We start from the raw sequence: 27468 nt of genomic DNA, 5'->3' as shown, positions 1-27468 counted from the left end.
TAAGAGTGCTTCCGAAAAATATGACAATCCAGCTATGCAAGACTTCTAATTATTGCACCCAGTATTTATGTGATCAAACAGCCCCATGACTAACAGATCAACAAACTGAATGACAACAGGAAATATATAAGACCCACTGTACATAAAAAGAATGAATCTATCTCAAATTATCCAAACTATGGACCGGTCTTTCTGTGGCAGGTGTGGAGTTGAAAGTCAGAGAATCGGTAAAGGAGCTGTTAAAAATAGTCCAGGCAGGGACTTCTGGGGGCGGCCATGGAGGGGTAGGTCGCACATTTGATAGCTCCCGCCTGTAACGGACGTTTGGACCTTTTTCCCCCGTTTATTTTTGGATTTTATGGGATAAAGCAGTGAAGAGTCAGACAGTAAGGAGAAATCCCCCTCCGGTGTATGGAGAATTGGACCAGAAGTGGACGTGTGAGACGACAAAGTCCTATAAGGGAGACTAAGGCAGAGCTGGTAACACGTAACAGCATAGCGGAGGGCAAGGGCCGCGAAGAGACGGCACAGTGGTCGACGGAGCAGCTGGTGAAATTTTTCGAGGATTGCTTCGCCAAGCTGAAGAAGCTCATGCTGGACCCGTTCAAGGCTTCGATTGATCAAGTGGTTCAGAATCAGGAAACCCATGGGAAAGTGATCCAGGAGGTCGAACAAAAGTTGTCCGAGCACGAGGAGTATATAACCGTGGTGGAAAGCAAGGTGGGGATGATGAACGACCACCAGAAAAGAATGCAGGAGAAGCTGGAGAACCTGGAGAATAGGTCCAGGAGGTAGAATCTCAGAATTGTTGGCCTCCCTGAAGGCAATGAGGTATCGGATGCGAGGGCCTATGTGACGGACATGTTGGAGAAGTTGATGGGGGCTGGGGCGTTCCCTCGGCCCCTGGAATTGGACAAAGCGCACAGAGCCCTCGCGAGGAAACCCAGAGCGAACAAAACGCCGAGGGCCAGGGTGGTACGTTTTCACCGTTTCATGGACAAGGAACACGTTTTGCGGTGGGCCAAGAAAGAACGGAGCAGCAAGTGGGAGAACTGTGAGTTGCGCATTTATCAGGACCTGGAAGCGGATTTGGCCAAGAGGCGAGTGGGGTTCAAACGGGCAAAAACGACCCTTTTTAAGAAGGGGGTGAAGTTCGGGATGCTGTACCCAGCCCGCCTGTGGGTCACGCATGAGGAACGGGACTTCTACTTTGAAACGGCAGACAAAGTATGGACCTTTATTAAAGAAATGAAGCTGGAGGCGAATTAAAAGACACTTAAGCCTTGGAGAAGTACTGTGGCAGTGATTTGTGGTGCTGGATTGTAAAAAATGTAAGTAGCTCTCTGTGAAATAATGGGCTGTGTGGATGTTTAAAGGTTGATCTGTCTTGCAGGGACCTTGTTAGAGGGGGATGGGCTTTGAATTTAGTTCTGCTTTTTGGGTGACTGTTTTTCTAAAGTGATTGTTTCTTCACTTTTTTTTTTCTGTTGTTTGTTTATTGGGGAATGTGATGCTTTTCAAATGTTTATTCATGTGGGGGGGGAAAGAGAGGAGAGAACAATAGGGAGACAGACTGCTTGGTGCCAGGGGCGGGAGCTATCATGTCAGCATGGGTCAGCTGACTCTCGGAAGCGCAGTGGGGGGTGGACAGGTGTTAAGCTGGAGCTTGACTTGGGGGATTGGATTTGTAGTGTTGTTGCTAGGGGAGGGGGGGGGGAAGGGGAGCTGCTTTGCTGACAGGGGAGGAACTGTTACTAGGGGACAAATGGCAGGGGGGGGGGGGGCAGGCTGATCACACGGAACGTGAGAGGACTGAATGGGCCGGTCAAGAGGGCTCGCGTGTTTGTGCATTTGAGGGAACTGAAGGCAGACATGGCAATGCTACAAGAGACACACCTAAAGGTTACAGACCAGACGAGATTGAGGAAGGGGTGGGTTAGCCAAGTGTTCCACTCAGGACTATCTCAAAGACCAGGGGTGTAGCAATCTTGATCAGCAAACGAGTGGCATTCGATGCAGGGAGAATCGTGTCAGACAAGGGGGGTAGGTACATAATGATGAGTGGGAAGCTGGAGGGGGTGCGAGTGGTACTTGTGAACATATATGCTCCGAATTGGGACAACGTGGAATTTATGAGGCGGATGTAAGATCAGATCCCAGACTTAGAGTCACATAACCTGATCATGGGAGGGGACTTCAATACAGTCATTGATCCGGAATTGGACCGGTCAAAATCCAGGACAGGGAGGAGGCCGGCTGCGGCAAAGGAATTGAAGGGTTTTATGGAACAGATGGGGGGAGTAGACCCATGGAGATTTGCACGGCCGAGGACGAAGGAGTTTTCCTTTTTTTCACATGTCCACAAGGTATACTCTCGCATCGACTTTTTTGGTCTGAGCAGGGTGCTAATACCAAAGGTGGTGGATACTGAGTACTCGGCAATTGCAGCGTCGGATCATGCCCCGCACTGGGTGGATCTACATGTTTAGTGTGGAGAGAGGGCAACGCCCGCTGTGGAGACTGGATGTGGGGTTGCTAGTGGATGAGGCAGTCTGTGGGCGGGTTAACAAGTCCATCCACAACTACCTGGAAACAAATGATACGGGGGAGGTCTCTGCAGCGACGGTCTGGGAAGCTTTGAAGGCAGTAGTCAGAGGGGAATTAATCTCGATAAGGGCCCACGGGGAAAAGGTGGAACGGGCTGAGAGGGATAGATTAGTGGAGGAGGTACTCCAGGTTGGCAGGAGATACTCGGAGGCCCCGGACATGGGGCTACTGAGGGAGCGGCGGAGGTTACAGGTGGTTTGGGCTGTTGACCACAGGGAAAGCAGTGGAACAGTAGAGGAAGGCAAGGGGGGGCGATCTATGAGTACGGGGAAAAGGCAAGCAGAATGTTGGCGCACCAGCTCAGGAAAAGGGAGGCAGTCAGGGAGATAGGTAAAGTAAAGAGTAGAGATGGTAATACTGTCCTGGACCCAGCGGGGGTGAACAAGGTATTTAAGGACTTTTATAGTAAATTATATGAGTCGGAACCCACGGCTGGGGTGGAGGGGATGAGGCAATTTCTGGATCAGTTGAGGTTCCCGAGGGTGGACCTGGTGGAAGGGCTGGGAGCCCCAATTGAGATTGAGGAAATAATCAAGGGGCTGGAGGGCATGCAGTCGGGCAAGGCCCCGGGGCCTGACAGCGACCCGGTGGAATTCTTTAAGAAGTTTTCAGAGATATTGAGCCCACTGCTGGTGAGGACATTTAACGAAGCAAGAGAGAAGGAATTCCTCCCCCCAACAATGTCTCAGGCCTCGATTTCATTGACCTTGAAACGGGAGAAGGATCCGGGGCAATGCGGGTCAAACAGGCCGATTTCTCTACTAAATGTGGATGCCAAACTGCTGGCTGAGATACTGGCCACAAGGATAGAGGACTGTGTCCCTGGGGTGATAGGGGAAAACCAGACGGGATTTGTTAAGGGCAGTCAACTCAAGGCCAATGTTTGAAGGCTTCTAAATGTTATTATGATGCCCTCAGAAGGAGAGGTGGTGGAAGCGATGGATGTGGAGAAGGCTTTTGATCGGGTGGAGTGGAATTACGTGTGGGAGGCGCTGGAAAGGTTTGGGTTTGACTGGGTGTGATTGCCCTACCAGGCACCAGTAGCGAGTGTGCGTATGAACTGGCTGAGGTCGGGGTAATTTGAACTACACCGAGGGACGAGGCAAGGGTACCCCCTCTCCCTGTTACTGTTTGCTCTGGCCATAGAGCCATTGGCCATGGTGTTAAGAGCCTCTAGGAACTGGAAAGGGCTGGTTCGGAGGGGGTGGCGCACCGGGTCTCGTTCTAGACAGATGACCTGCTCTTGTACATTTCGGACACATTGGAAGGGATGGGGAAGTAATGTGAATCTTGGGGGAATTTGGCAATTTTTCGGGGTATAAATTGAACATGGGGTAAAGCGAGATGTTTGCGATCCAGGCAAGAGGGCAGGAGAAGAGACTGGGAGAGCTGCCACTTAGAATGGTAGGGAAGAGCTTTCGATATCTGGGAATCCAGGTGGCCCGGAAATGGGAGGTACTACACAAGTTAAACCTATCCCGGTTAATAGAACAAATGGAAGGGGACTTTAAGAGATGGGACATGCTCCCGCTATCACTGGCGGGGAGGGTACAGGCCGTGAAAATGACGGTCCTCCCCAGATTTCTGTTTGTCTTTCAGTGCCTCCCCATCTTCATCCCAAAGGCCTTTTTCAAGCGGGTGAATAAGATTATTTCAGGCTTTGTGTGGGCGAGTAAAACCCCACGAGTGAAGAAAGTGTTGCTGGAGCGCAGTCGGGGGTAGGGTGGGTTGGCGCTGCCAAACCTCTGCAATTACTAATGGGTGGCTAATATAGACATGATCAGGAAGTGGGGGAGGGGTCGGCATGGGAGCAGATGGAGGCGGTGTCATGTAAAGACATTAGTCTGGGAGCATTGGTAACGGCACATCTGCCGTTCTCGCCAGCCCGATACTCCACAAGTCCGGTGGTAGTGGCGGCTCTGAGGAGCTGGGGGCAGTCGAAGAGATATAAGAGAGTGGAGGGAGCATCGATTTGGACCCTGATTTATAACAACCACAGGTTTATACCGGGCTAGATGGCGGTTCCGGAGTTGGCAGAGAGCCGGAATTAGAAGGTTGGGGGATCTATTTATAGATGGGAGTTTTCCCAGCTTGAAAGCTTTGGAGGATAAATTTAAATTGCCACCAGGGAATGGCTTTAGGTATTTGCAGGTGCGCGACTTCCTGAGATAACAGGTGCCGGCCTTTCCGCTGCTGCCGCCATGGGGATACAGGATAGAGTAGTTTCCAGTACCTGGGTGGGGGAGGGGAAAGTATCGGATATTTACCAGGAGCTTTCGGAGGCGGAGGAAACTCCGGTGGAGGAGCTTAAGGGCAAGTGGGAGGACGAGCTAGGAGGAGAGATAGAGCCGGGTCCATGGTCGGATGCCCTAAGCAGGGTTAATACCTCCTCATCGTGCGCCAGGCTTAGCCTGATACAATTTAAGGTAGTCCACTGGGCACACATGACAGTGGCTAGGATGAGTAAGTTCTTCGGGGTAGAGGATAGGTGTGCGGGAAGCACAGCAAATCTGTCCACATGTTTTGGGCATGCACGAAGTTGAGAGGGTTTTGGCAAGGTTTTGCTAAGGCAATGTCCACGGTGCTAAAAACAGGGGTGGTGCCGAGTCCGGAGGTAGCAATCTTTGGAGTGTCGGAAGATCCGGCAGTTCAGGGGGCGAAAGAGGCTGACGTCCTGGCCTTTGCCTCCCTGGTAGCCCGGAGACGGATCTTGTTAATGTGGAGGGACTCGAAGCCCCCGAGTGCAGAGACCTGGGTTAGTGACATGGCTGGGTTTCTCAATCTCGAGAAAATAAAGTTCGCCTTAAGAGGGTCAATGTTCGGGTTCACCCGGAGGTGGCAGCCGTTCGTCGACTTTCTCAGGGAAAATTAAAAATGTCAGCAGAAGCAGTATTCCAAGGAGGGGGGATTGTTGTTGTATAGTTGAGGTGTGTGAAGATTGGGCTAGGGGGGGGGGAAATGTTTATTTTACCATGTTGATGTCATTGCTTTTGTTACTGTTATAAAAAATTTCAAATACCTTAATAAAATTATTATTTTTTTTTAAAAATAGTCGAGGCACAAACAGGTAAGCACATTCCAGTCTGGGAGTGCGGCAAAGTACTCCCAGTCAAAATCGGGACATTGACTTGGGGTGGAGGGAGTGTGCTGAAACTACAAACAAACCCTAGTGCATTCTAGTGGTAAAAAAAAATGTTCATACTATGGACAAGGTTTTAGGCTGTGGCCAGATAGAAAAATACCTCAGTTTGTATTTGAGAGTGCAGTACATCAGGGTTAGCCTTGATTCAGTTTGCACAGGGCCAAAAGTCAGATAAGGGTGACAGAAAAATATTCATGATAGCTTTATTCAAAATGTCCGGGTCTTAAAGAGATTAAACCTGCATTAGAAGTAGGGCTTAGAAACAACTTTCAGGGTGTTTGCACGTCAATAAGTTATTTTTAGTCACTGGATCTTTCATTCAAGAAAAGGACCGATCACAAGAGAAATTGCATTATGGACATAGTTCTGGGATTTGATTACTCCCAGAATACATGGTTACATGACTCATGGAATCACAAAGGCTGGGATTTAATTAGTTCACTTAACACTTTAATCATACATTCTTATAGAAAGAAAACCTTTAACAATGTACACTAGCAATGTTTACGGTTCAATGTGATGAGTCAGGGGATAACATTTAATTTTACCTTGCAGAAGGGCATGATTTTAGGAGTGGCTGGGGGTTGAAAAGCATGGAGATTGACAGCGCATCAGAAGATGGTATGGTCAAGGGATTCGGAAAGGTCAAGAAGGACAAGGGGGGGCAGGGGAAAGAGATAGTTTACCTTTGTCAAACTTACACAGGATGTAATTGTGTCTTGGGTAAGAGAGGTTTCAATACTATGACAGGCGTGATAGCCTGATCCTTCTCCAGTGCTTCTCCACAGTCATTCATATGCTGATGTCACCCAGCTCCACATCACCCCAACCTCTCCTGACAGCACCACGGTTTCTAAGCTATCAGGCTGCTTGTCTGACATCCTAACTGAGTGAGTAGAAGATTCTTCCAATTAAATATTGGAAAGAATGATGCTATTGTCTTCCATCTTTAGCCCCTCTTCCTGACAACTATCTGAGGTTGAACCAGACAGTTCGCAATCTTATCAAAGAATTTACAGTGCAGAAGAAGGCCATTCGACCCATCGAGTTTGCACCGGCCCTCGGAAAGAGCACCCTATCTAAGCCATGCCTCCACCCCATCCCCACACCTCCACCCTATCCCCGTAACCCCATCTAACCTTTTTTGGACACTAAGGGCAATTTAGCATGGCCAATCCACCTAACCCGCACATCTTTGGACTGTGGGAGGAAACCGGAGCACCCGGAGAAAACTCACGCAGACACGAGGAGAACGTGCAGACTCCGCACAGGCAGTGACCCAAGCCGGGAATCGAACCTGGGACCCTGGAGCTGCGAAGCAACTGTGCTAACCACTGTGCTACCATGTCATATTTGACCCCAAGATGAGCTTCCAATCACATAACTGTTCTATCACTTAGATCAGCTATTTTCATCACCTGAACATTGCTAGACTGCCCTTTCTTCAGTTCATCTGCTAATGAAACCAATACCCATTTCTTTGATAACTTCGGACTTGAGTATCCAGCCTCCCACATTCTACCCTTTGTCAACTCGAGGTCATATTTTTCAAAACTCTGATGCATATGCCCTTACTAGCACCTTGCTGTTCCTCAGAGGAGACTAAAACAATACTCCAGTGGTGGGCTCACCAACACCCTATACACTTGCAGTAAGATTTCTTTACACTGGTTATCCAATTATTTTTTTATGAAGACTTGCATACTAATTGGTTTTTTAAAATTGATTGTATACCTGCATGTTAACTCTGATATTTGTGTGCAAGGATGCCTGGACCTCTCGGAATACCAACATTTCCCAGCCTTGAGCCATTAAAAAATATTCTGATTTTCCCTTTTTCTTTTCAAAGTGGTAACTTCACAATTCTCAACATTATTTACATCTGCCACACTCGTGACCATTCACTTAACCAGCCTAAACCCTTTCACGGCCTCTCTTTGTTTTTCTCATTGCTTACGTTCCCACCTAACTCTATCATCAGCAGACTTGAAAGATTACACTCAGTCCCCTCATTTAATTGGTTGTACACACATTTCCGGACCTGTTTAAGTCATTCAACTCATTTTGGTATTGCATCTAGGTGTGTGAAGTACCACATTGCTGCTGCTGACCTTCTCCACTACCTCCAGCCATGCTGCCTTTGTTTCACTGGTCACAGTATCTCCCTGCGGCTGCTTACAATCTCCAGCTTCACATAAGCTATAGCAAGGTACAACCTTTGATTACATGCACTCAATTCTGTCACTTCTTTATGTTCAGTCCCCGATTTGTGAATTGATTAAATTTCATGTTCGTAATGTTCATTCTAAATACTGGAGTAAAAATTGACTAATACAGTCATGACCATGCCTGGTCAAGCTAATTGATCAGGAAACCTGGAAATAAAAAGGGTTAAAAATGACTAGGTTTAATAGCTACTGGTAGTCCCATTGCTCTTACTTTTGGGTTTGGCACACACTACCAGGCACCACCCCAAGCCCATTTTGTCAGAAATTTAAAATCTAACCAAATGTTTTTGAACTAGATTTAAGAAGGAACCGGTCAAAGGTCATTCTTAAAAGCCACATATTTTCCTGGAAACCTGTGGGGAGGCTGGAGTTATTGGATATATTCAAAGTACTGTCACGGGAGGTAATGAACAGTATTATATATGGTGCACCATGTTAAAATGACCAAGCTGAGTTTTGGTAAATTGCAATAACGCTGTTTCCATCATTCTACATGTCTTAATAGCCTGAATTTACCATAGTGAGGAAAATTCCGAATTCAGCATTCATTTCTACAGAATCTCCATCTGTGAAGATGAAATTCTTTTTGCGCTCCTTTTTGCATGTCAATACTATAGCAATCTGCTGAGCAGCAACTGACAGAACTGGTAGATCGATGCGATTGAATTCATCAAAGCAACCCCAGGATCCAGATTGTGCTAAGCCTATTAAAGATAAATAATAAATGATTATATTCCATGACAGATGTTGAACAAAGCTGACAGACATTGCCAATAGATCGGGGACATCCACTTCCTTTCATATTACAAACCACCTGCTGCTAAATGCCTAAATAAAGGCCTGGTAAACATTCTGCTAACTTTTTACGCCACAAATTTAAATTCAAGTTCCTTTTGAACAGGTTAAAATCAATACAGAGATAATAAAACTGCCGCAGTTTCATAAAGGAAAATTGCACACTCCAAGGAAACTTCATGTTTAAAACTGCCCTAACATAAAATGTGTGTGTTAGCACGAATTACATTGTGCCATTTCTTCTACACAGGGATAATATATATCAAATTGAATGCTTTCTACTTACTTTACAGACATTGTTAGAACATGCATTTGCAGGTTTCGGTAGCATTTTGTGCTTTTTAACCTCTCAAAGAATGCATCATCAAAGAGGCATCTGCATTATTAACTATAACAGTTAGAACATTCAGAGAAACAACCAAATTAAACCCTATGGGTTTAAAATATGGGTTTGCAACAGAATAAAGGTAAACAACAGCTAGGTGGTAATTGTAAAAAGGTTGATACGACAGACTAAGCTTTGTGATGTTCTAAGCAGAAGTTAGCTGCTTGTGTACCATCTAGTGGCCAATTTGAGAAGAACATGAACAGAGGCCTTACAGGAGACCATCACTCGCCTACCTACCATTTTTACTGGATGATATAGGGTGACAAATCAGGCAACATAAAGGAAAATATGGAATAATTCTCTTAAAATACTATCAGACGAAAGGGTGTATTTAAAATTGTAGCATTCGCCAATGTTTTCTTCAATTTAACAAGAAAAAAGCTCAACGAAGCTATATCAACACTGTAGCAATTCTCTAAATTGGTCACCTTTAAAAATTCTCCCAAGTCCCCTGAAGTCCATTTGATCTGAGCAGTTGAAAACCACCACATACTTCCCAAGGCACCTCCCCATGTCTTTGGTAGTTTCAGTCTTTCCTGTCCCTGCTGGTCCAGCAGGAGCTCCCCCCATGTTCATGCCAAGTGCCTGAGCGAGTGTAATGTAACATCTGAAATAAAGAGAATAATACATATGCTCAGATTTTGTTTAGATAAATAATCAGCTTGCTGAATGCTAAGTGTTCAATTTCCTGAATCAGAGGCAGGAATGCTACCGATTGAGTAACTTGCCAATTTCTCCTCAGAGCCAGAAAACTGTGAGATCCACTCCCACCGGAAGACTTGAGTAAATGCTTTTGCGTGATAACTCAGTGGAAGGGTGAGCGAGTGTTGCACTACCAGTCGCACATCTTCCAGGCGGATGTTCAAGTGAATGTTAAAAGTTCCAAGGAACGACTGGAAGTGTTCTCGGAACCTGTGCACCCTCAACCATCTATAAAAAGGACTTATGGCATCCAGTTGTGTACAAAATGCATCTTTCACTTGTTTACATGACAAAACAATGCGTGCACATAAAATCTATTCTTGGTGCGGTGTGCAATATTGCTGAGAGACAGATGAAGTGCCATTTAAATTCCCAACTCGCATTCAGAGTATGGCTGACACATCCTGTCTGGACAGATTAAAAGGAGTGTTTGAACCCAACTGTCAAGCCTGGACGTGGAGACTTTTCCCCCAGTATACAATGAATACACAAAAAATTCTCCTTAAATGAATGCAAAGAAAGGAAAATAGAACTTCAAGGAATTGATAGCACCATTAATTTGCTCTGTGACACATTGGAGGGAGCATGTTGCTCACATCATGCACTAAATCAATGTGACTATTATTTTACAATCTATGTATTGACAAATGAGGTTTTGTAATGCCTTTAGGAAAACAAAGTGAGTAATTTTCAAATTTGCTACCTAGGCAGTAACCTGGTGGAACAGATCATCTCCCTTTATTGAACCCTGCTACTCATTTTATTGACGTCAATGGAACAATAATCACTTGGGTTTCTACAATGGGCAGATGATCCTCTGCGCCAAGGTTACTACCCAAATGGAAACATACATAGGAAATAGAAGCCGAAGGAGGCCATAAGGGTCTTCGAGCCTGCTCCGCCATTCATTATGAACATGGTTGTTCATCAAGTTCAATATCCTGATCCTGCCTTCCCCCCATATCCCTGGATTCCTTCAGCCACAGGAGCTATATCTAATTCCTTCTTGAAAGCACACAATGTTTTGGCCTCAACTACTTTCTGTGGTAGTGAATTTCACAGGTTCACCACTCTCTTGGTGATGACATTTCTCCTCACGTCTATCCGAAAAGGTTTACCCCTTATCCTCAACCTATGACCTCTAGCTCTGGACTTCCCCACCATCGTTCTGAGATTCCCACTTGCTTCAAGAAGACCACCATCATACCCATCCCAAAGAAGAACCAGGTAACATGCCTCAATGACTACCGGCTGGTTGCCTTGACATAGAACATAGAACAGGACAGCACAGTACAGGCCCTTCAGCCCGTGATGTTGTGCCGACCATTTATCCTAATCTAAGATCAACCTAACCTACAACCCTTCAATTTACTGCTGCCCATGTGCCTGTCTAAGAGTCGCTTAAATATCCCTAATGACTCTAACTCCACCACCTCTGCTGGCAGTGCATTCCACACACCCACCACTCTGTGTAAAGAACCTAGCTCTGACATCTCCCCTATACCTTCCTCCAATCGCCTTAAAATTATGTCCCCCTCGTGACAGCCATTTCCACCCTGGGGAAAGGTCTCTGGCTATCCACTCTATCCATGCCTCTCATCACCTTGTCCACCTCTATCAAGTCACCTCTCTGCCTTCTTCGCTCCTGTGAGAAAAGCCCTAGCTCCCTCAACCTTTCTTCATAAGACATGCCCTCCAGTCCTGGCAGTATCCTGGTAAATCTCCTCTGCACCCTCTCCAAAGCATCTACATCCTTCCAATGAGGTGATCAGAACTGGACACAATATTCCAAGTGTGGTCTAACTAGAGTTTTATAAAGCAAAACTTTGCGGCTCTTAAACTCAATCTCCCTGCTAATGAAAGCCAACACACCATACGGCTTCTTAACAACCCTATCAACCTGGGTGGCAACTTTGAGGGATCTATGTACGTGCACCCCAAGACCCCTCTGTTCCTTCACACTTCCAAGAATCCTGCCTTTAACCCTGTATTCAGCATTCAAATTCGACCTTCCAAACTTCTATCATTATGGAGTGCTTCAAGAGGTTAGTCACGAGACACACCAACTCCATACTCCCAGAATGCTTTGATCCACTGAAATTCACAATCCGCCACAACCGGTCCGCAGCAGATGCTATCTCCCTGGCCCTACACTCATCCCTGGACATCTCGACAACAAGTATCCTACGTCAGACTCCTATTCATTGACTACAGCTCTGCCTTCAACACCATAATCACAGCCAAGCTCATATCAAAACTCCAAAACCTAGGACTTGGCTCCTCCCTCTGCAAATGGATCCTCGACTTCCTGACCCATAGACCACAATCAGTAAGGATAAAGAACACCTCCTCCACGATAGTCCTCATTACCTGGACCCCACAAGGCAACATATTTAGCCTCCTACTATACTCCACACATGACTGTGTGGCAAAATCTAGCTCTAGCTCCATCTACAGATTTGTTGATGACACGACTGTAGTGGGTCGGATCTCAAACAACGGTGAGTCAGAGTACAGGAGGGAGAACCTGGTGGCTTGGTGTAACGACAACAAACTTTCCCTCACGTTAGCAAAACTAAGGAGCTGATCATTGAGTTCAGGAAGCGAAGTATCATACACACCCCTGTCTGCATCAATGGTGCCGAGGTGGAGATGGTTGACAGCTTTAAATTCCTAGGTGTGCAAATCACCAACAATCTGTCCTGGTTCATCTACGTTGATGCTATGACCAAGAAAGACCAACAGCGCCTATACTTCCTCAGGAAACTAAGGAAATTCAGCATATCCACATTGACTCTTAGCAATTTTTACAGATGCACCATAGAAAGCAACCATAGAAAGCAACCTATCGGGCTACATCACAGCCTGGTATGGCAACTGCTCGGCCCAATACCACATGAAACTACAGAGAGTCATGAACATAGCCCAGTCCACTACGCAAAACCTCCTCCCATTCATTGACTCTGTCTACACCTCCCGCTGCCTTGGGAAAGCAGGCAGCATAATCAAAGACCCTCCCACCCGGGATATTTTCTCTTCCAACCTCTTCCATCGGGCAAGAGATACAAAAGTCTGAGAACACGCACTAACAGGTTCAAAAACTTATTCTTCCCTGCTGTTACCAGACTCCTGAATGACCCTCTTATGGACTGAACTGATCTCTCCACACATCTTCTTTACTGAGTAACACTACACTCCATATGTCCTATGTTTTTGATGTATGGAGCAATCTGTCTGGACTGTCTGCAGAACAATACTTTTCACTGTACCTTGATAAAAGTGTCAATAAACCCAAATCCAAACCCAATCCATCAGGAACATTCTTTCTGAATCCACCCTCATAATCCTGTTAGAATTTTACAAGTTTCTATGAGATCCCCTCTCATTCTTCTAAACTCCAATGAATATAATCCTAACCAACTTAGTCTCTCCTCGTATGACAGTCCAGCTATCCCAGGAATCAGTCCGGTAAACCTTCGCTGCACTCCCCCCATAGCAAGAACATTCTTCCTCATATAAGGACACCAAAACTGCACACAATACTCCAGTGCCCTATACAATTGCAGTAAAACATCCCGATTCCTATACTCAAATCCTCTCGCTATGAAGGCCAACATACCATTTGCCTTCTTTGCTGCTGCAGTACCTGCACGCTTACTTTAAATGACTGATGCACGTGGACACCAAGGTCCCACTGAGTATCTACCTCTCTCAATTTACACCCATTCAAATAATAATCTGCCTTCTTACTTTTGCTACTGAAGCGGATAACCTCACATTTATTCACATTATGCTACATCTGTCATGCATATGTCCACTCACTCAGCCTGTCCAAATCGCACTGAAGCATCTGTATCCTCCTCACAGCTCACCCTGCCACACAACTTTGTAGCAAATTTGGAGATAATACATTTGGTTCCCTCATCCAAATCATTAATATATAATGTGAACAGTTGGGATCCTATCACAGATCTCGGTGGTACCCCTACTCACTGGCTGCCAATTGGAAAAAGACCAATTTGTTCCAACTTTTTGCTTCCTGTCTGCTAACCAGCTTTCTATCCCTCTCTAGACACTACCCTCAATACCATGCATTTTAACTTTACAATCTGCTATGTGAGAACTTGTCAAAAGCCTTCTGAAAGTCTAAATAAATCACATCCACTGGTTCTCCCTGGTCAACTCTACTAGTTATATCCTCAAAGAATTCTAGTAGATTTTTCAAGCATGATTTCCCTTTCAAAAATCCATGCTGACTTTGTCTGATTATACACGGGGTCAGAGGTGAGGTGGCAAGATGGTAACAAAACTGGTTCGGTCACAGATGGCAGAGGATAGCAGTAGAAGGGTGTTTTTCTAAATGGAAAGTTGTGACTAGTGGTGTTCCACAGGGATCAATGCTGGGATCAACGATTTGGAGGAAAATGTAGCTGGTCTGATTAGTAAGTTCGCAGATGACACCAAGGTCGGTGGAGTGGCAGGTAAACATATTTGATGTTTTCCAATCTGCCGGAATAACCCAGAGTCCAGTGAATTTTTGTAAATTACCACAAGCACATTTGTTATTTTCTCCGCCATCTCTTTTAGTACCTGTGGTGATCTTCGTGAGGGGTTTCCAGGATGGACGGCGTAGTGATCACAAAAACACACAAAGCTCTTTTGAAGAACTCAACTAATTTTGTGAACACTACTAAATTTGAGTTCGACACTTATTTTAAATAGCAAACATACATGTAAGAATTAAACTATACTCACTAACACTATCTCTATCTACTAACTATAACCATTATATCTTAACTAGCTCTGCAATACACCATGAATCTTGTCTTCTTCAGCTCCAGTCTACAGTCCATTCCTCCCCCCCCCGCCCAAGAGTAACTTTCACATGCTGCACATTTGTACAATGTCACAGCACCCTGGGATGCATTCCATCAGGGCCAGGAGACTTGTCTACCTTTAGCCTCATTAGCTTGCCCAACACCACCTCCTTAGTGATAATGATCGATCCTAGCTCCTCACCTGCCGTAGCCTCCTTACCATTAATTATTAGCCTGTTATTCGTGTCTTCTGTGAAGACCGACACCAAATGCCTGTTCAATGCCTCAACCATTTCCTCATTTCCCAATCAACACTGCCCATATCAATTTCCCAATATTATTTTCCACAGGGGCTGAGCGGCACGGTAGCACAGTGGTTAGCACTGTTGCTTCATAGCGACAGGGACCTGGTTCAATTCCCGGCTTGGGTCACTGTCTGTGTGGAGTCTGCACATTCTCCTCGTGTCTGCGTGGGTTTCCTCCGGGTGCTCCAGTTTCCTCCCACAAGTCCCGAAAGACGTACTTGTTGAATTGGACATTCTGAATTCTCCCTAAGTGTACCCGAAGAGGCGCCGGAATGTGGCGACTAGAGGATTTTCACAGTAACTTCATTGCAGTGTTAATGTAAGCCTACTTGTGACACTAATAAATATTATTATTAATTGAACTGTCTTAAATAAAGTCAATGTCTTGCAATGATGCAGCAGGTTCTGTGAATTTGGGCATTATAGACCACTTATGCCTACTGGCACATTCGATTCTCCTGTGTAACTGTCTTCTGCAGTGAATTTGTCAGAGATGCACTCCACTTGCTATCCTAGGTGGTAGAGGACACAGGTTCAGAGGTAACTCCTGGTAGAGGGAGACTAGCAGGTATTGGTGGACATCGCAAGCAGGCAAACCTGTCCTGGTGATGGGTGAATGGCCATGCAGCTTCCTCAATTTTGGGTGAACCTTGTGTTTCTGAGATTATCCCTAGTATTCCGGGCACCACTCTCCCTCACCCTGGCATCCATTACAGGCGCATGCATATTCATGTACTCATCATCTGTGGGGTACCTAATGAAATCTTCAACATGAAGGTGGCACTGGTCGACTCTTTTGAAAAAAATATTTTTATTCAGGAAATCTTCAATTTATAACATACAAAAATATCAAACAGATTTATACAATTTTTATAGAATTACCCCCACAACCCAGCCCCACATTACCAGATCTTATACAATGAAGCTATCCCAGCCAATATAAACCTACTGTCCCTACAGATCGGCTCCAGCAGCGACATGGGCTCAAATTTAAAGTGCTGTCTAAATTGGTTCCATATTCTCAGAGAAGCTGTCACTACTGGGCTCACAGAGTACCTGGCCAGAGAGAACAGAAGGGGAGCAGAAATAAGTGCCCTTGAACTCGAACCTATACAGGAAGCCTCCTCCATCCATCCATCCCAAACCCAACGCCAAGTCCTCTACCCCGGCCCCCCCGCACTTGTTTGCCGCTCAGTCGTGAACTGTTCATAAAATTCCACAGGGAATCCGTCTGGGCCCGGTACCTTCCCTGACTGCATTGAACAAATACATTTCAGCATTTCCTCCAGCTCAAGTGACGCCTCCAGCTCCTGCCCTCTTTCCCTTTCCATCACCGGGACGACCAACCCATCCAGAAACTATACCACGGCTGAATCTTCCTCCAGAGGCTCAGACTTATATAGCCCTTGGTAAAAAGGTCTCAAATACCCCATTGGCCTTCTCTGGAGCAGAAACCAACCCCCACTGAGTCTTTAACCTGTGCTATCTCCTGAGAAGCCACCTGCCACCTCAGCTGGTGAGCCATTAAACAGCGGGCCTTCTCTCCATACTTATAAAACACCCCTCTCGTACAATGAAGCTGGCTCACCGCCTTCCCCGTCAATACCAACACAAACTCCATCTGAACTTCTTCCTCTCCACTAGAACCTCTGCTACTTGACAGTTCACCTCAAAGATGACTCCATCCACTGCCTCTCCACCCTCCCAGACTTATCTCTATGAGCTTTAATCAAAATTATCTCCCTTCTGATGACCGCCTTCAGTGCTTCCCAGAATGTGGAAAGGGAGACTTCCTCATTCTTACTAAACTCCACATAGGTTCCAATAGCAGAAGCTATCCTCTCACAAACTCCCATGTCTGCAAGCAATGCTGTATCCAACCGTCACGGGGACAATGGGGGCAGCCCTTCTCCCCCCTGAATTCATCAAAATATTAGCCATCAAAAAGGCCACCCTCCTATTGATCGGCACCGCAGTCCCCCCCGTCCTCTCATCAAAGCTCAAGTGGAACACTTGCCAGCCCACATACCCCTTCCTCAGCCAGGTCTGACCTCGAACTCTCAGATGTGTCTCCTGCAGGAAAACTACATCCACCTTCAAACTCTTTAGATGGGCAGACACCCAGCATGTACTAACTGGCCAATTTTACCCCCTCATATTCCATGTAAGTAGCCTGATTGGGGGCCTCTGCACGCCTTCCCTCTGTAACCCATCAATCTACCCCATCACCCTGGACCCTGTCACTGCGGCATCTCACCCCCCTGGGCCTACGCCCAACCACCTAGAGATTCCTCTTCTGTTCCCGGACCCTCCGCACTATCGTTAGAGTTTTTATTGTGTCCCGTGACCCTCCCTACAAGATTTTTGAATATCCAAATCTTAGACGGACCAGCACCCACACCAAATCATAAAAGCTGAGTTTGACACAGAGAACCTACATGCAGACAGTACAGAGCCCACCCTCTGGGTCCCTCATTTTATATATCTACACTGACTGTGTCCATTCCTTTCACCATACCCAGATGCCACACCCTTCTCACTGCACACAGCCATGCTCGAATCCCATCCTATGTCCTCCCTCAGAGACCTCTTCGACTCCTCCATGCTCCCTCCCCTCCACTCCCCCCCCCCCCCCCACACACACACACACGCACACACAAAATCATACATCCCTCACCTCCCTTCTCCATGTCAAACCCAGGCCTCTACACAAGCTGCCCTCATCCCTGTGCCGCAGAGTTCAACAAAGACAATTACTCACCTCAGACACAACAGCACAAAGCCAACTGGTGCATGAACATGAAGGTAATCACATGCCACAAGATCCTCATACACCACTGGTATAATCTTGAAGGTGGAACTTAATTTCACGCAGTTTTCATATCATGAGTATTCATGGCTTGTACATGAAGTACAAGAAGGAATCTGTCGTTGAAGAGCGTGAGGCCCAACTCGCCACTGCCTGGGCACCAACTTAATTTTTCACCTTGAACGCACTGTTGTGACTCGGGTACTTCAGCTCCATGCTGATCTACCATGTTTTCCGCTTCCAGAGCCTTTGTTAAAATCCAAATTCTCAGTGCCTACTCTGTCAAGGCCCTTCAGAATCTTGTATGTTTTGATGATGCTGAAGATGCACCCATAGTGATATGGACACCAGGCTCCCCACCCACCCATGCCAATTATATACCCTTCAGTGGTCTCACAAACTCCAGTTAGATCAACTCTCGCACTCACTGGCTGGTACAGTTCAAAAATGACCACCTGGATCCCATCTCAGAGAATTACAGGCCTGTAGTCTCCAACAGGTAAGGTACCAAAGGTTATATTCTACTTGAATCTTTTCCTGTGCCTAGACACACAAGGCAGCTGTAGCACATGCTCATGTCTATTTCCGTAGCTGGTTTGTACTGGAACAGGTTGCTAGCCTGTTACCAGAGGCTGCAGCTTGAAAGATGTCTACATCATGCATGGTTGACCAGGAAACTCCCAGTCTTACAGCCTGTCACAGGGATAGTGGAAGGATCTGCAGGCCGATAATCAGCCTGTTTGGCCACATTGGAATGGGACTCGAGCTTCTGGCTCAGAAGGAGGGACACTAATCATTATGCCATAACACTTCCCACAGTGGTTATATTATATTAGAGGTCTAGTAATCCAGATGAAAGGGCTAATAATCCAGAGTAGTGAAATCAGATCCCATCAGAGCAGTTTGTAATTTGAGGGGGGCTTTTAAACCTGTTGGGTGGGTAGGTTTTTTGCGAGCAGAGATTGAAAATGATGAAACTGCCAGTGTGTGAGGAAGCTGACAAAAACCTACTGCCTTCGGAATCACAGAATCCCTATCTGTGCAAAAAGAGGCCATTCTGCCCCATCAAGTCTACACCGACTCTCAAAAAGAGCACCCTAACCTTGGCCCACTCCCATGCCCTATCCCTGAAACGCCACATAAACTTTGGCCACTAAGGGACAATTTAGAATGGCCAATCTGCCTTACCTACACATCGTTGGACGCTGGGGAAACCAGAGCACTCGGAGGAAACTCACGCAGACACAGGGAGAAAGTGCATACTCCTCGTTGACAGTCATGCAAGGCTGGAATTGAACCCAGGTCCCTGGCGCTGTGAGGTAGCAGCGCTAACGACTGTGCCATCCACGGACTGCCATTAAAGTATATAAAATGCCCATTTGTTATTGTTTAACTCCAGAATTCAGAATTTAACAGAGTGTAGGTGGGTTTCCAAAGCTTCCTGAAACCTGACTGGGAACACAAGGTGAGGTGATAGTGGATGTTGACAGAGCTGAGCAACTGGCAAGTAAAAAAAAGCTTTAAGTAGCAAGATGTGGCACTTGCTTCTTTGCCTACGTGAAATAATTTTGCTCAAGATTTTTTTCTGAGCTTGTGATTTCACTGTTTTGGTGATCATTTCTAATGCTTGGAGCTTTTTACCTTTGATTGGCACATTCCAGCTGCCAGCCTTCAGGTTAGCATAAACTTATGCTTGGACTATTAATAATGAACAGGAGGAGCAGCAGCAGCAGCAACACCAACAGCAGTAACATCAGGAGCAGAATCAGCAGCAACTGGGTCTAAACAGCAAGATATACCTCACTTGGTCAATTCTTGCCCAACAGCCGATTCTGAACCATCGGCAAAGTGATGGAATGTGGTGCCAACGTTGTGATCAATTAGCATTTACCCTCCGTTTGGGTTCCACTGGCATTACTTGATTCCCAACTTCATTACAGCCTAGATCTAAATATGGACAATGCACTCAGCCGAAAGATCTTCACCTGCTTCATCAGTGACCTTCTCGCCATCATAAAGTGTGGATGTCTGCCAGTAACTGCACAGTGTTCAGTACCATTCATAATTGCTCAGATAATGAAGCAATCCATGCACACAGACAGCAAGACCTAGAGAGCATTCAGGCTTGTTTTACTAAGTGGCAAGTAGCATTTAGGCCACACAAGTGCCAGACCATATTGATCGCCAGGGAGTCAAACCACTTTCAACAGCGAACATTGAATTTCTCATCATCAACATCCAGGTGGTCACTACTGACTAGAAAATAACTGGATTAGTCACATAAATATTGTAGATGCAAGAGTTGTTTGGAGGCTAGGCATTCTATGGTGAGCAACTTACCTCCTGATTCACCATAGGGTGGGGCAGCACGGTATCACAGTGGCTAGCACTGTGGCTTCACAGAGCCATAGTCCCAGGTTCGATTCCCCGTTGGGTCACTGGCTGTGCGGAGTCTGCACGTTCACCCCGTGTCTGCGTGGGTTTCCTCCGGGTGCTCCGGTTTGCTCCCACAGTCCAAAGATATGCAGGTTAGGTGGATTGGCCATTCTAAATTGCCCTTAGTATCCAAAAACAAGGTTAGATGGGGTTATTGGGTTACGGGGATAGGGTGGAAGTAAGGGCTTAAGTGGGTCGGTGCAGATTTGATAGGCCGAATGACCTCCTTCTGCATTGTATGTTCTATGTCTATGTCTAAAGTTTTTCTACCATCTCCAAGGCACAAATCAGGAGTGTGAAGGAATGCTCTCCACTCACCTGTAAAAGTTCAACTCCAAAACTGCTAAGAATAGAAACACTATCCAGGACAAAGCAACCCACTTAAGCAGGAGCCCATCCATCAACTCAAACAATCACGCTCTCCACATCGCTGCAACTTGTCTGTAGTGTGTACCATTCAAAACCTGAACTGCAGCAACTTGTTAAGGTTTATTCAGCACCAACTCCCAAATCTGGAGCACTAAGAGCATGGGGCACCACCACCTTCAGATTCCCCTCCATGTCACACACCATTGTGACTTTAAACTATATCACCATGCCTTCACCATCATTGGGTTGAAATCCTGGAATTCCATACCTAACAGCACTGTGCAATTACATTCACCACATGGGCTGCCACATGGGCCACAAAGTAGACAACTCAGCATTAACTCCTCAAGGGCAATTGGGATGAGTCAAAAATTGTCATCTTGCCGGTGATACTCACACCTGGTGAATGAATGAATGAATAAATAAATAAAAAAATAGTACATTTTTAAAAACTCGTGAAGGCTAAGCTCTTCAGTTTCCTCACCTGTCAGTCAGAGGTGTTATGACCAATCTGTCTGTGCAACCCAGGAACTCATTCTGGTAGATGAATCCAACATCTGTGATGTTGATTAGCATCCTATCTAAATCTTCATTGAAATAGAATCTGCATTGTTTCAGCCATTCAAAATCTGTACGACTTTTAATATGCAAGCGGCACTGTAAAACAAAGTTTTGACATTGTTTACAGACCGCAACTCTCGCATGCTGACCGCCATAAATTTTCATCCTAAATTGAAAATAGGAAATAATGGCCTTACACATCTAGTTTAACATGAACAACACAACTTGTATTTATATAGCACCTTGGGATATAGTTACAAACGATGTAAGGAGGTATTAGAGGTGTTGTCCTAAAGCTTAGAAAATAATGATGTCTTAATGAGCATCTTAAAGGAAATTCCGGGAGGAAATTTCGGTGTTTAGGACCTTAGTTGCTGAAAGCACAGCTGTCAATGGTGGAGCGATTACAATTGGAAATGCTCAAAAATCCCGAATTGAAGGAACGCATATCTCAGAGGGTTGTAGGACAGGAAGAAATTACAGTGATAGAGAGAGGAAAGGTATGGAAGGATTTGAAAAAAAAAAAAAAAATGTTTGAAAATTGAGGCATTGTTTAACTTGGTGCCAGTGTAGTTCATTGCGCAAGCACAGCGGTGATGGCTGAACAGGTGTAAGTTCAGACACCTGGTGGGGGTTTCAGTAGCAGATGTGCATGGGCTCCAATGTGGCACAAGGGTTGTGAACTGTCGGTTTTAGCCTCGGAGAGGGGTGCAGTCAGTGGCTTTGGAACAGAATTATGTTGGGGATGGAAAGTAATGGTTTTTGGTCTTTCCAATATTTTTTTGTGCAGATAGCTAGAATCACTCACCCAACCAGTTGTGCACACTGGCTCAATTAAAATTTTCAAGATTGAGACCAGTAGATTCTTGCGAACCAAGGTTACATTGGGCATGGATGAAGGATGGGCCAAATGGAGCTGGGGTACAGATCATCTATGGTCTGAGTGAATGGCAGAACAGGTTTGTGGAATTGAATAACCTACTCCTATAATTCGTCCCACAGAGACAATGAGGCTGACCTATAGAAGATTAGGATACATTTACACTGAAAATAACATTCTCTCAAAAAGTCTTATGCAATCATTAACCAAATTTATCACAAAATGGAAAATTAGATATTGGAATAATTGAAAATTCTTATGGCAAAGAACACATGCATAGTAATAGTAATAAAATATACAATGGCAAAGATGTTTTGCCATCCCTCGAATATTGGCTTTGTAGATTAGAAGCTGTGTCTAGAAGTTAAAAGTATTTATCTCTAAATTTCTCTCACTAAGATGTTTTAAAGGTCTGTTCAGTCTTTTTTTGTTAATCAAATAGACACCTTTCCACATTACAGTTTGTTGCTTCTAAAATAAAATAGAAAAAACAGATTATACTGAGTATCATTGTTACCATTCTAGTTTATTGCCCATCACTGTCAACGCCTCACCAAAGAATACATTAGGTTTCAAACTTTCTATTCAAAACCTTCCATCAGTCAAATAATTCCTTTATTCTGCTTTAATAAAGAGGCAAACTATTCATCCATAATTCTCACCAGGTCGTCAAAGATATCTCGCTGGTGCACATGGATAGTGATAAGCGTCTCATATTTCACACGGTCCATAGCACTCAGGTCTTTTGTTGTCATGCCAATTAGGGTATTCAGCAAGTGTAAGAACGATTGATTGGTCTTTTGCATGACTTTGCGGTCACACTTAGCATTGGTTAATGCTTCCTCTGAATCCCTTGTCCAGATCATTTGAATGCCAAGCAATCCAACCTTTTAAAAAGTAAAAATGAAGTTTGACAGAATCTGAAATTGAGTATGTTGCAAAGAAAGAGCTCTTTATTTGTTCAACATTGTGGGTTGGATATGAAAATTCTGCATGGGATGCGATGTAGAAAAGATTCAATCTCCAGCAGAGCTGGCACCTGAAATTAAACAAGTGTGTAATGCAACTGTATATTAAGAATTTATCTTAAAGCATTACTAATTGCATCTTAAGCAAAGGGCTGTGAAAGAAAGGGGCTGTGAAAAAGAAACAAATAAGTAAACTGAAATGCACTGGATCCTCACAAAATATCAACTTCCCTGATTGATATTTTTCGAAGGGTAATTTTACAAACTGAAAGGGGAAATTAGAACAAAATTGTCTCCTTCACAATGAAGTGAGCTTGGCATAAAGTCGTAATTGAGGTTTCTGCAAATAAATTGAGAGCATATTGTAATCTTTCAATCAGAAACATACCTGGGCTGGATAATAGTTAAGAAACTCAACCAATTGGAAGGTGGTGTCCTGAATACTCATTGATGCAGAACGAATGACCAGATGGAGTGATTTCTGAGATTCCACCAGTAAAGCATTTAGCCAGACTTCTACATTTCCTTCTGCCATGACAGGCTTATCCAATTCAATGGTTTCACCCTCACGTGATGAAATAGCCAAAATACGGTCATATACCTATTAATATATATATATACACACATTAATTTTACATAGCGACTCTATAATGTTCCCTCTTTGCTATTTAACCATATCACTGTTACAAATACAAAGTTTATAAGATGCCATTGTTTTGAGACTGTCTCTTCAACTTCAGGTAAAATGGAGAATAAAGGGGTCAGGTGGCTGGTTCAGAATTCTTCCCTACAAGAAGTTTGACCAGCTTGGTTGTTAAAGGTTAAAAAGAAGGACCTGAGGCTATTTTACTGGGAAAAAGGTACAAGCTGTTCACACCTGTGGACAATGGCAAGAGCATCCATGATGACTGTGGGTAGTGTGTTCGGGCCTTATTTTCACAGTGTCATGGAGACTTCACAGACATTTAAAAATGGCAGATGGGACCCAAATCCAGACTCGCTCCCATTTCCAATAGATCCCACTTTCACCTGTAGGGGAACGGGGTGGAGTGTGAATCACATGACGGAAGCCCAAACTCAGCAGGGCTATTTAAACTCAGTGCTGAGTTCAAAAAGACACCAGTTTCACTGCGGCAAGGACCTTATTATTCAGTGCATGAGTTAAAAATTTATGGAAGAGACAGAATTTCTCATGCGGGGTGAATAAAGGTGCAGAGAACTGCTAAGCTGTAAAGTTTTTTAAATACCCAGCCCTTTAAAAAATTAAAGAAGAACCCAACTGAACTATGTATTCCCAAATGAAGAGAGATACACAGCTGATGCACGTGACAATGACAATGCTGGAAAGAGGAAAGTGAAGCAATGATGCACATTAATGCGAGACTAATTCCACAAAGTGGCACTAATCGATCTCCGTGAATTAACCACTTATTCACGGTGTGAAAATTGTCCAGAGAGATAATAAACTCCATAGCAATTGGGCGACTAGATGAGCTTGGGATGAGTGTTGGAATCATGATGTTTTCAGGTTCACAGAATAGAAGTCTCAGGTCCCCCTCAAATAATCTCAATTCCTGATTAAACATTTTCCCTCACATTTATTCCAAAGAGTGAAGTATTAAGAGTGCAGCAAATGAGGATCCAGGACCTGTACTGAAGGCAGCACATCCAAGCACTTGGTCCAAGCAACCTCATAGCAGTCAGTCATGTAAAAGAGGGGGAGGGGGAGCATGAAGAGCACCTTGAAGTGCACCCCATGCTTGCCAGCATTGCAGGGCTGAATAATTTCTGACACTGGAATAAAGTCCTTGAACACACCTTCATGGATGAATCATTGACCGAAAGAGGACCTTTGCAGGCTGATGCTGATTCATGTCTGTTTCTCATTGATACCACAAAGAGCAGACCATCAGGAAGATGGAGCCTGGATTTATTGTTTCTGCATTGTCTCTTACGGGCAGGAGAGAGAAGAAGATTGCATCGGACGTGCCTGGATCAGCCAAAGGAGGAGCAATACCCTCAAGACCAAGGGGCAGCAGGGCAGCACAGTGCTGCAGTGGTTAGCACTGCTGCCTCACGGCGTTGAGGACCCGGGTTCAATCCTAAGCCCTAGGTCTCTGTCTGTGTGGAGTTTGCACATTCTCCCTGTGTCTGTGTGGGTCTCACCCCCACAACCCAAAGATGTGCAGGGTAGGTGGATTGGCCACACTAATTGGAAAAAAGTAATTGGGTACTCTAAATTTATTTTTTAAAAGTAAAAACAAGATCTAGGGGCAACAAGGTCCCTGTCGGATGCAGAACATGAAGCTCACAGAAATGTGCTGTGTAGGCAGTGCTCAAGACTTAGAGTACACGGACCTCGCATCTTATCTGCAGATCAACTAAAGCCAGTAGCATCGAGCCTCCGCCATGGCCAGGGATCTATTGATTCACATTTGCCACATGCTACAGGAATCGGCTTCACAGGAACTGGCGGATCATCAATTGACAGTGACTCTGAAAGTGACAGCTGCACTCAACTTCTATGTTATTGGCTCCTTCCAGGGCTACACAGGGGGCCTCTGTGGAACCTCTCAAGTGTAAATGCATACAGGGGTTACAGATAGTTTGTCAACTTCGGCAAGACGCCAGAATTCTGGGCTTTGCTGAGATTTCCGGATTCCCAAAAGACGCAGGGTGCCATTGACTGCACTCATGTAGCTATAAAAGCTACCTGGCAACAGGCACCCCAATAGATAAACAGGAAAGGCTACCACTCACTCGATGTACAGCTCCTCCGTGACGAGAAGAAATGTATCATGCAGATTTACGCCAGATGTCCAGGAAGCGTCAATGACTCATGCATCTGGAGTAAATTGCAAATCCTGGACATTGCCAAGAGACCACACAAGATCCATGGTTGGCGCCTCAATGAGAAGGGGTACCCGCAAAGGACGTGGCCGATGATGCCCTTACAGTGGCTATAAAGTCCTGTGAAGGTACAACGAGGATCATGTTGCTGCTCGAGCATTGGTGGGGCAGATCACAGGTATCTTAACGATGCAATTCTGATGCATGGACAGATCTGGTGGAGTACTCCTGTACACTCCGAAGAGGGTGTCTCAGATGGTATGGCTTGCTGTGCGCTGCACAACCAGACACTACAAAATGGGGAGGACTTATCGGATGCCAACATGGAGGACCTGCACGTCTCCTCCAATGAGGAGGACATCAAAGGGGAGAAGGGTGATGGGTTCGAGGACAGCGAGGCTGCAGGGGAAGAGCCCACAGCATGGGCCAGAAAAGGCAAGCATACACATGTGACCTTTGTAGCCACCAGGTTTCACAAGTAGGATTATAGGTTGCAGCGAGTACTTGCTTGGACAAGTACTGAATTATGAACCAATATAAACAGCAGCATTGCTCGCCATCTCATTGCAACTATTTATTTCAGCACTAGTGTTTTGTGCTTAAACAAAGGAGATTGCAATGGGATAAGAGAAGAACTAGCTAAGGTAGACTGGGAGCAAAGACTGTATAGTGAAACAGTTGAGGAACAGTGGAGAACCTTCCAAGTGATTTTTCACAGTGCTCAGCAAAGGTTTATACCAACAAAAAGGAAGGACGGTGAAAAGAGGGAAAATCGACCGTGGATATCTAAGGAAATAAGGGAGAGTATCAAATTGAAGGAAAAAACATACAAAGTAGCAAAGATCAGTGGGAGACTAGAGGACTGGGAAATCTTTAGGGGGCAACAGAAAGCTACTAAAAAAGCTATAAAGAGTAAGATAGATTACGAGAGCAAACTTGCTCAGAATATAAAAACAGATAGTAAAAGTTTCTACAAATTCTTAAAACAAAAAAGAGTGGCTAAGGTAAATATTGGTCCTTTAGAGGATGAGAAGGGAGATTGAATAATGGGAGATGAGGAAATAGTTGAGGAACTGAACAGGTTTTTGGGGTCGGTCTTCACAGTGGAAGACACAAATAACATGCCAGTGACTGATGGAAATGAGGCTATGACAGGTGAGGACCTTGAGAGGATTGTTATCACCAAGGAGGTAGTGATGGGCAAGCTAATGGGGCTAAAGGTAGACAAGTCTCCTGGACCTGATGGAATGCATCCCAGAGTGCTAAAAGAGATGGCTAGGGAAATTGCAAATGCACTAGTGATAATTTACCAAAATTCACTAGACTCTGGGGTGGTCCCGGCGGATTGGAAATTAGCAAACGTGACACCACTGTTTAAAAAAGGAGGTAGGCAGAAAGCGGGTAATTATAGGCCAGTGAGCTTAGCTTCGGTAGTAGGGAAGATGCTGGAATCTATCATCAAGGAAGAAATAGCGAGGCATCTGGATGGAAATTGTCCCATTGGGCAGACGCAGCATGGGTTCATAAAGGGCAGGTCGTGCCTAACTAATTTAGTGGAATTTTTTGAGGACATTAACAGTGCGGTAGATAACGGGGAGCCAATGGATGTGG

At 45.1% G+C, this 27468-nt stretch overlaps 1 protein-coding gene across 1 annotated transcript in view; it reads right to left on the bottom strand.

Moving 5' to 3' along the window:
• dnah5 (dynein, axonemal, heavy chain 5) overlaps positions 1-27468 on the bottom strand; it is a 521599-nt gene that overhangs the window by 277200 nt on the left and 216931 nt on the right. The window contains exons 33-37 of the mRNA XM_072509474.1: positions 23396-23608; positions 22702-22926; positions 21083-21255; positions 9589-9767; positions 8494-8681 (exon numbers count right to left, since the gene is read on the bottom strand). Of these exons, the coding sequence (XP_072365575.1) occupies positions 8494-8681; positions 9589-9767; positions 21083-21255; positions 22702-22926; positions 23396-23608 (978 nt within the window). The remainder of the gene's footprint in view (positions 1-8493; positions 8682-9588; positions 9768-21082; positions 21256-22701; positions 22927-23395; positions 23609-27468) is intronic.

Source organism: Scyliorhinus torazame, chromosome 6 (genome assembly GCF_047496885.1).
Source record: "Scyliorhinus torazame isolate Kashiwa2021f chromosome 6, sScyTor2.1, whole genome shotgun sequence".
NCBI classification, from domain to species: domain Eukaryota; kingdom Metazoa; phylum Chordata; class Chondrichthyes; order Carcharhiniformes; family Scyliorhinidae; genus Scyliorhinus; species Scyliorhinus torazame.
Note: the sequence above shows the minus strand (reverse complement) of the source record. Positions and strands in the feature narration are given on the sequence as shown.